The sequence below is a fragment of the Oryzias melastigma genome, linkage group LG15, assembly GCF_002922805.2.
Source record: "Oryzias melastigma strain HK-1 linkage group LG15, ASM292280v2, whole genome shotgun sequence".
NCBI classification, from domain to species: Eukaryota; Metazoa; Chordata; class Actinopteri; order Beloniformes; family Adrianichthyidae; genus Oryzias; species Oryzias melastigma.
Window position 1 is genome coordinate 24,125,174 of NC_050526.1, and position 9,890 is coordinate 24,135,063.

General features: G+C 35.1%; 1 protein-coding gene across 1 annotated transcript in view; it reads right to left on the bottom strand.

Annotated features, from left to right (window-relative positions):
* LOC112161618 (eyes shut homolog) overlaps nucleotides 1-9,890 on the bottom strand; it is a 97,288-nt gene that overhangs the window by 47,507 nt on the left and 39,891 nt on the right. The window contains exons 13-14 of the mRNA XM_024296895.2: nucleotides 4,474-4,596; nucleotides 1,025-1,138 (exon numbers count right to left, since the gene is read on the bottom strand). Of these exons, the coding sequence (XP_024152663.2) occupies nucleotides 1,025-1,138; nucleotides 4,474-4,596 (237 nt within the window). The remainder of the gene's footprint in view (nucleotides 1-1,024; nucleotides 1,139-4,473; nucleotides 4,597-9,890) is intronic.

Sequence of the window (9,890 nt, forward strand, 5' to 3'; positions counted from 1 at the left end):
TTCACTTAAAAAAAGAAAAATAAATGAATGCAGATTAAATTATTTTGTTTAGTTTTTTTTAAATGAAAAAATGTCAAGGAGTTGACCATCATAATTATATGCACACAAATATTAAGCTAATCCATAGAAAGAATGTAGAGAAAATCATTTACTACATGACATAAGTTTTTTTGAAATTTTATATAATTGTTGTAATTTATACAGTCTTGCTTGGTTTTTCATATTTTTTATATACTCTAGATTTCTTTCTCCAATCAAGCATCTATAGTGAAAAGACATTAGAAATAAAAAGGGAATTCCTATTTCACATTTTTACTATCACATAATCAGAAATGTAATGAAAAGCTACGTGAATGATAGTAAGGTCATAAATAGAATATTTTTCTTTTTTTTTATTTAATCCTATTATAAAAACACAGTGTGTGGCTTGTTAATCAAATAAAGGTGCACTCAGTATTAAACTGACAAAGGAGCAGAACTGCTCCTCCTTTTTGTCCAAATGAGTCAATTGAATTGGGTCAAGCTTGTGATCAGGAACCTTTTCATTCTCCTATTTTTTAATGGAAACCAGCAATAGATGTGGATGAATTACGCACGGAAGGTTAGAAACAAAAGGTTGTCAGAAAGAAAAGTTTGAGATTTTCCCAATTTTCCCAAAATGACTCAAAGCTAATACATGTCACAGAAACCCTGATATGTAACCCAAAAAAACAAACCAAAAAAATCAACTTTATATGACTAAAAAACGGCTTCACCCAGGCTATTTAATATAAGTCACAACAAAAAGAAATCTAGACCAAAAACTCTTTCTTTTCCATTTGATTTATGTATGGGAGTAAAAGTTCTTGAAACTGCAGAGTAGAAAACAAATGAGCATGAAAGTGCTTCTTAACAGCTTATTTATTTCACCAATGATTACAGCTTCAGGGATAAAATTGTTATGTCAGGTACTTAAAAACTATATAAAGTCTAAATTAGTAGCAGAATAAGTTCATCTAAACTATTCAATTAGTTTTTAACTTACCTTCTAAGCACAAGCATTGATACAGATCAATTCCATCCACACAAACGCCACCGTTCTGACATGGCAAAGACTCACACTCATTAAGATTTACTTCACAAAATGACCCTCCGAATCCTGCGGGACATAAAAAAAAAAACAAATAATAAAACATTTTAAAAAGGTAGAAAATATGCTGCTATTAGGGTCCTTCTCGCCTGGTTTGGTTCCTCAGCCAATTAGGATCAGCATGACTTTGTTTTCACAAACAAAAGCTGCTTTTCAAAGGTTGTATTGATTCAAAGAGCTTGCTGAGAACAGGCAGACTCAGCTCACTGGATCATTTAATCATGTTTAATAAGAGCCAGTCATTGCCCTTCTGATTTATTACATTAAACAGGCCAGATCCAGTGACTTTTTAAAATCAAAGTCAATCTATACACAAAAGGAGCCACATGAACAAACAACATGGATCAGCAAAGGCACGCAAATGCATTTGCACACACAGACACCCACATTTCTCTCACACACACATACAAACATTATCAACTAAAGAGCAAAACACATTCCAATGCTTTAGGCCCATTACTGCTGATGCTCATAAAAACTATGTAGGTTAACCTCACATTTACAGAGGGACATTTGTTTATGTGTGTTCAAAAAAATCTAGAGATGCATTAAAGAAACATACATGGGGTGAAAAACAGGAGAGAATGTGCTCTTTTGCTCCAAAGAAGGTGAATTTTTACAGAAATAAATTTAACAAGTGGACTTTTGCCAACTCTGTTCATGGTGGCGCAGTGGTTAGCGCTCCTGCCTCACAGCAAGAAGGCCCCTATAGTTCAAGATCCGGTTGGGGGTTAATTGGTTACTCTAAATCAGGCCCGCCAAACTAGAATAAATTATATTGATAATACGAATTATTTTCCCTGTATTTCAGGTATCTCTCTATAGATGGTGCAATATAGAAACATTGAACTTGGTCTAGTTACTCTGCATTCATGTGGAGTGTTTTTTTTTTTAAACATTTGTTGTTTTTCTAAAGTAAATGTATGATTTCTAAGTCGGACAGGCTTTTTCCGATTTTTCCAACGGTACATGAATGCAGCATTTCTTTAAGTTTGTGATTTTCTCTGAGGACATCATTCCTTTGATGCAGTTGGTGCTAAAATAAGAAAAAAAAGTCACAGTTTTAAAATATATTAATTTTTATCAAAATTAGCATGTCTTTATTATGTTATTTCTTTCTCTTATGAGATGAATTACCAAAACACGCCACACATCTGCTCCAGGTCTGGCCTTTTTTGTCAAATTTTAGACCCTTTGTGGCCCACAAATCAAGAAGTTTGCTCTAAATTGTCCCTAGGTGTGAAAATGGTCATTCAAATGTGGCCCTGTGACAAACTGGCGACCTGTCCAGGATGTATCCTGCCTTTGTCCACGAGTGGCCAGATTAGGCTCCGGCAGCCCAGAATGTACTTGTTTTATTTGAACAACACTATGTGAAATTCAAACATTCTCACGTCTCATTCTCGTCACTTCCTACATAAGAATATTAGTAGACAGGAGGAGAAGGGGTAACACAGTTAGCAGCACTTTAGGTTGGCATGGATTTGATAATATGGGTGCCAAGACTGCTGACCTGAAACATTTAAACAAGACAGCAGCTTCCAGCTTGCCCTTGAGATGTGATCTGCGGATTGAAGCTTCTGCAGGTTGCTTTCATTTACATAAGAACTTAATCACAATCCCTCACTTTGACATCTGCCGAGCATAAATGCAACCAAATATAATGATGTTACAGTTATTGATTGCCTTACATGGATCTCCATGTAACAGCCATTCATTTGAGAAGGAATGCCAGAGCTGCAGTGCGGTAGTGTAGACTAAATTATGCCTTACACGGAAAGCAAAATGTTTCTAGTTCCAGTACCCTGACTGCACCCATGAAAAGCAGCATGCTTCTCTGGCATGTGCAACCAGTTTTGAGCTGACATCCTGTCACTTACAGCATTTAATCTGAAAACCAGGATTCCCTTGACAAGCATCCAATTTAGTTACAACCTCTGGCATAAAACAAATTAAGAAAAAAAAAAGAAAGAAATTGGAAAATCTTCATGCAACAGCAAAAACAAAACAACTGTGGATCATTCTGGTTTGTAAAACACAAGAAGCTCAGCTCATATTTCAATTCCAGGTTATTCAAAAGGTGTTCTATAGGATTCAGGTCTGACCACTGTTTGGGCCTGTCAGCCTGCACTGACACATTTAAATTGTCTTTACAGAACTGGAACTTTTTCCTCTCCAGTGACCCTGCTTCAGTCACTAAAAAGAAAAAAGGATTTTCCAAACTTCTGTCAACAAAGTTTGACATGATAGTGCCCCCAATTCATTTTTACTGACTGAAGTTTTTTTCTTTTTTATTAATGTTCCGTTTATAACAGAATATACATGTAATTATAAATGAATGTAATGTAATAATAAATAAATATAATTTTCATATATTTCTTTGATAATAATAAAATTAATATGCCAAAAATTAACTAAATTTGCATTTATTCCGATTTTATCAAAATAACACAGGGAGACAGTAATCAACAATTTCTGGCAAAAAGGTATTTCTTATGGCTTAGACTTTATTTTCTTTAAAAATATGAACTAAAAAGTTATCTAACATTTATTTTTTGTCAATTATAATTTAAGATAATTATTATTACTCAATTTCCTGCTTTTGTAACTTAAAAACTATTGCAGCTAACAACAATTTTCTGCATGTAATCATGCTTGGCTTGTATTTTGCATTGTAACAATAAATTATCACCTTCTGCATAAAACTAAAATGGTTTAACCAAATACATTCAATTATAAATACTTGAAGTGCACATAACTATGTTTTATTTAAAATTATTAGGTATATATTTTCTCAATACAGCGGCTGTGTTTTTTTGACCAAAAATTTCAATATATTCACATTTATATCAAAATAAAGCAAACCCCAACTGTATTAAAACTAATTTCAAAGCTTATTTAAAAAAAAAAGAATGAAATAAGACTTTAATATGTATTTATGACAAGCACATTTACCACGAAAATTATTTATTTATAGATTTTTTGCATGAGGCCATACAGTAAACACAAGACAATGTTCTTATGGTATGGAATAATAAAGCTACGCCCTTTGCTTGAAATTGAAAATAAAAATAAATACAACACCACTTGTTTTGACTGATTTCTGTAGAACTAAAAACTCAAATTCTTACAGGGAGGAATAAAAAACATGTAAAATGTTTGTCCTCCAATTGTCTTTGCTCAATTGTTGGTACTTTTAAAACATAAGAGGGCATCGGCATAAAAAAGCTTTTAGTGTCGTTTGATATAAACATTTATGTAAAAGAGCATGAATTATAATGTCAAATCAAGATTTTTCTAAATGTTCTTTTCATTTTGGCTTAAACTTTTGCAGCTTTGCTTACCTGTTTTACACGTGCAAGAAACATTGTGGCCATCCCTGGTCTCAGCGCATATTAATGTGTGTTCACTGCACAGTCCAAATGAGCAAAGATCGATATCCAGAGAGCAGTCTTTTCCCTTGAACCCTGGAACACAACATTGAGTTAACAAAAAGAAAATGCAGCAAAAGCCTGGAAATCAAGACGAGAAGATTGAATGAATGAAGTAACCCCAACAGAGTGCATCACATCTTTATGCCTGTGATGGTTTTACCTTTTCTTAACAGATTAACAGGGTATTGATCCTTCCCCTCACAATCCATTTGCTTTGCAGTTTGCTTATTGAGTGTAATTATTGACAGGAGCCCACCATAGCAAACTGATCCATATCACATTTATCTAACATACAATCTTTGTCTGCATGACACAGATACCTTTCATTGTTCATGTCTTTTATTAGAAATGCAGCCAAGACTGTTTATTGACTCTATAATGAATCCTTAAAAATGATTAAACTGCTCTGCTTTGTTTTAGTTTGACTGCCATTAGTTACTCCTTATTGTCAAAGACAAATAAAAAAACACATTACTGGTTTAGATTTAAGTAGTATGATTTAAGTTTTGTGTCATGTAGACATAGATACGATGAATAACATCCAAAATGTCTTGTTTTTGGCAGTTAATGATCAATGTCGCATTAAAAGGTCTGTAAAGATGAGACCCAAAGGAACAATAAATAAGAAGCCAAAATAATATAAAAAAACAAGCTGAAAAATGAAATGAGGCTGAAGACGTGTGTCACAATCTGTGACTAAAAGCTTGTAATAGTTTTTGGCAGTTGATTACACCGACACAACATGAATAAATAAAACAAATACAAGCAAAATACAGAACATGAGACTCACAAGGACACAAAAAAGAGACACGAAAACCAGAAAATCAAAGCAAAAGATAAAAGAAATCCCATAACACACACAGAAAAAAAGATCGTTTAGACATCTGCCCCTTGGTGCTGGTGCAAAGCCCTGAATTTGTAAATGGGAAACAAACAAAGTGGCTTGGAACCAAACCCCCTTTGCACTAAAGCAACAAAAGCATTTGTGCTTGTTTACAGAACAGGTGGAAGGGGAAATGGTTGAAGGTACCAGCAGAAGTGACATGGATGGTACATGGGCTGAGATAGATGTGAGGTCCTTCAGAAGTGGAGTTTAGAAATGAAGAAGATGAGCTGCAGTGGAGCTTCTCTTAATAAAGTATGAAATTATAAATTATTTTTTTATTAATCTCACAAGTAAAAATAAAAGTTGAGTCATTTTGGTTCCTATTTATAACAAGGTTGCATTAAAACGAACCATTATAAAAGCATTCCCAGTGATCATTTATGATTTCGTAGCTTTTAGCTAAAATAAAAAATTTTATGTCATTTTCTAGTGAACAGTGAATCATTAGATTTTTGCCACTGAGTTGTGAACGAGACCTTAAAGGCTGTATCACACTGCCGCTACGTACATGTTCTACATAAGAAAATTGTTATACGTGGATATACATGAAAAAAGTTGTGATCTTTATACGTGAAATTTTCACAAACGTATGACGAATGAACCACGTTAAAACCACCGAAGACGACAACAAATCATTGAATTTCTACTCTTTGAGAATTAGAGATACTTGACAAAAATCACATTCCATCAGCACCATGGACAGCAACCGCTGCGGGCCCTTGTGATACTTGGTCTTAATTAAACTGTGGGGTTTCCCAGGTCTGACTGTGAGGGACTGTGGTGGGTGCAGTCCATAGTGCTGATGCAATGTGATTTCTGCCCTGTGCTCTGATTGTCAAAGTGAAGAAATTCAATGAAGCACGAGTTTATCTGATCTTTGTGTGGTTTCTTTGTACTTCTTTGTACTTCAATGATCCTCGACGGACATCTAGACACATTGATGATACAGGGATGCATGACATACTTATGAATTACGTATGCCACACATGTATCATGAAAGACCAAAATCACATACATAAATGAACGTAGTGGCAGTGGTACACGGCCTTTAGCATGGGGCAACCCCGCCCCCATTTCCGGTGGCTGAGAGCACAAAACCAGTGAACTTGTGGCCTATAATGCATCATTTTGATGTCACAAATATGCCCCATTTCAAACTGCATTTTTTTCGTCTGCTCCATATTTACAACAATTTGAATAAATAATGAAAAGGTAATTTTAGTGAAATCTTCTAAAAAATACAAAAGGCTATGTTGTATATTTACAGAAAGCAAGAACATGTTACAAACACCCAAAACACAGTTTTGATCACAGTGGGTCCGAAATGAAATGATGGTTTTAGTTGTAAACTACATCTTAAAATGGGTTTGTTGCTGGTAAATGGTAAATAGTAAATGGCGTATACTTAAATAGTGCTTTACTACCTTCCTTGAGGGCCCAAAGTACTTTACAGTTGCAGTCCCATTGACCCATTCACACACACATTCTCACACTGGTGGCGGCTCCGCTGCTGAGCACTGGCGCCAACCTTCCATCAGTGGCAATGACAACTAGCATACACATGATCTATAATGACAGTAATTTAGAATCTTTTTTTTTTTTTTTTTTTGGTTCCAATGTTTAAGTATTACATCTATTGTTTGTTAAATAGTTGTTTTTTTTTTTTTTATTTAATTTTCATATCACATATCAAGTACGTTATTTTAATAGCGAAACTGAGTCCTTACTAAATGAATGAGTCTTAAAAAATAAAATAAAAACAAAACCCTTTGGACAGTGCAAGGGAAATATTGCATCTTTAATTTTAATTCCCTTCAAACTTTCAAAGCAAATGATTAAAAGATCATTGTCAATCCAATATAACATCTGTATTAGAAAAAATGGAAACATGTTAAAAACTAGGAGTGATTTTATGCAGAACAGTTTAGTTCACATTTTCCCTTAAATCCATTCCCCTCAACACAGAGAAGAACATTTTATATGCAAGCCTCCCACCCCTTAATGGTATGACTACTGAAGACCATTTTAAATACATTTAACCTAGAAGGAGGAAGCTATATATAGCATGATACTTTACTACTTCATGACAGACAAGCAAATCCAGTTGCACTCAGAATGTTTCTAGCAGCAGTAATGAACAAGAGCTGGATTTGATTGTTTTGGTTGTTGTTTTTTATTTATTTATTTTTTTAAGACAGCATGGCAAGAGCTTAAGGTCAATTAAAAAATGAAATAATTTAAGCATCAATCCAATTAAGCTCCACATAACCAATAAGTTAACAGAATTTATTTTTTTCTTTTTTATGAACAAGAACACTAAAACTACCGGTACATGTTGTGGAGAAAAAACACTGCACAGCAAAGGTGTGAAGGCTACACAGGCACGAAGGTAACCCAAGTGGTGTAACCGCACTCACTGGATGATTTTTGTGGTGTTAAAATATGACGGAAATTTAGGGATAACTGCCAGCACATGCTTTAAATTCAGCTGTGAGTTTAACAAGTTTGCAGACAGCCAGGATTAAGAAATGAACCCCTGCCACTCGTTTCCCGTTACCTTGGCTGAAAACCTCAGGTAAATCACAACAGTGTTAAATGCCAACACTTAATCTTTAGGTTCATGACAGTTCATCGTTCAGATAACCTCTAAAAATACTGCAAAGTCAAATTTTCTAAAAGTTGCCAAGAGAAATTCACTGTCAAAGCAGACCAGTATTGAAAGAGGTTTCCAACATTGCCCCTAGATAAAAAAAAAAATAAAATAAAAAAATCTTACTTTTACAGATGAGAGCAAGGCCAAGATGTCTGGTCAAAGTAACAAAACAAAGCAATCAGAAAATTGTTAAGAAAGTTTACAGAAGGAATAAGAGTTGGAAGGAATTAAAGCCACATAGCCTTGGACACTCTTCTTCTCTCCACAAAATTAATCTTAAAGCCCAAATCCGATCATCTTTTGAGTAATTATAAAACGTTACCAGTGGTCTTTAAATTATGATTGTCATTTTTAGCCAAAATCAGAAAAACTGTGTTGTTTTCTACGATATAGTTTCTGCGGAATGGCATTAGTTGTGGGTGGGACTCTTGGAGGGATGCTATCCTGCTCTCCCTTTCTCTCCGCGTTGCTGAGAGCTGAGAGTTGCTGAGAGCTCCTCACACCCCCAACACAACATTACAAATGCAGCAAAAATGGCGATCAATATTTAAGCTAACTGTACAGTTTTCAGCCAGATACCAGCCAAAGAGTTTTGAGTTCAGACGAGAAAACAAAAGCATACGTTGATCTAGAATCAATCAATCAATTTATTATTTTTATTTATAAAAGCAAAAACAACCATAGTGCTGAACATATAAATAAAATCAATAAACAATATGAGAAACAGTAAAAGCAATAACACAACAAAAGCGATGAAGCAATAAGATACAATAAAAACAAGAAAACAAGCCGGACCACTAGATCTGCTCACTGGAGTTAAAACCCTGGTTAAAAAGATACGTTTATTAAAAGAGACTTAAAACCACTGACAGAACTGGCAGACCTCACAGAAAGGGGAAGTGCATTCCAGAGTTTGGGACAAGAAACTGAAAAGACTCCATCTCTCCTGGTCACAAGCTGAGCCCTAGAACCGTTAAAAACATCTGATCTTTAGGTCTTAGGACTCGATGTGGATGATAAAAATGTAAAAGTTCAGAAAGATACTGAGATGCCAGTCCATGCAGACATTTAACACCAGAAGTAAAACCTTAAAAACAATCCTAAAGGACAGAGGCAGTCATTGAAGACAATACAGCCGGGCAGCTGAATTTTGGACCAGAGACTGTTGTCTACAAGTGTGATGTATCAGAAAGGAGCAGAGCAGGGAACTTGTACCTCCTCCCCCAGCATATTTTTTGTGTAAAAAATTCAATTTTTATCTGCTTTTGAGTCACAAAAAATTGAAAAAACAAATTCTTACTACTTCATTTCTTAATATATATCATCCATCTTTAGAACAATCCCACTAGAACATGTTAAAACCACCAACCACGAGGTTTTTATCGGAGTGGGTCTTAAAGTCATATGAGGGGCCATGTGTGTAGGAAGATTCTTGATCAAATCCAAGCTACATTCTCCCTGTGCATGCGTGGGTTTCCTCCAGGCATTCCGGCTTCCTCCCTACAGACCAAAAAAACTATGGTGCACTGGCCAAATCAGAATTCTTCCCTTACCCTCCAACTGGAAAGTTATGGAAAAATAGTTGTCTTCAAATTTGGACATTACTAACCCTCGATGCCATCATTAATAGTCGCTGGTCATCTACGTCAGCGCGTATAGATACCAGCGCTCAAAAAATACAAAGTCATGCTGAAATGAGAAGTAATTACCAGAGGTGGGGACTCGAGTCACATGACTTGGACTCGAGTCAGACTCGAGTCATGAATTTGACGACTTTAGACTCGACTT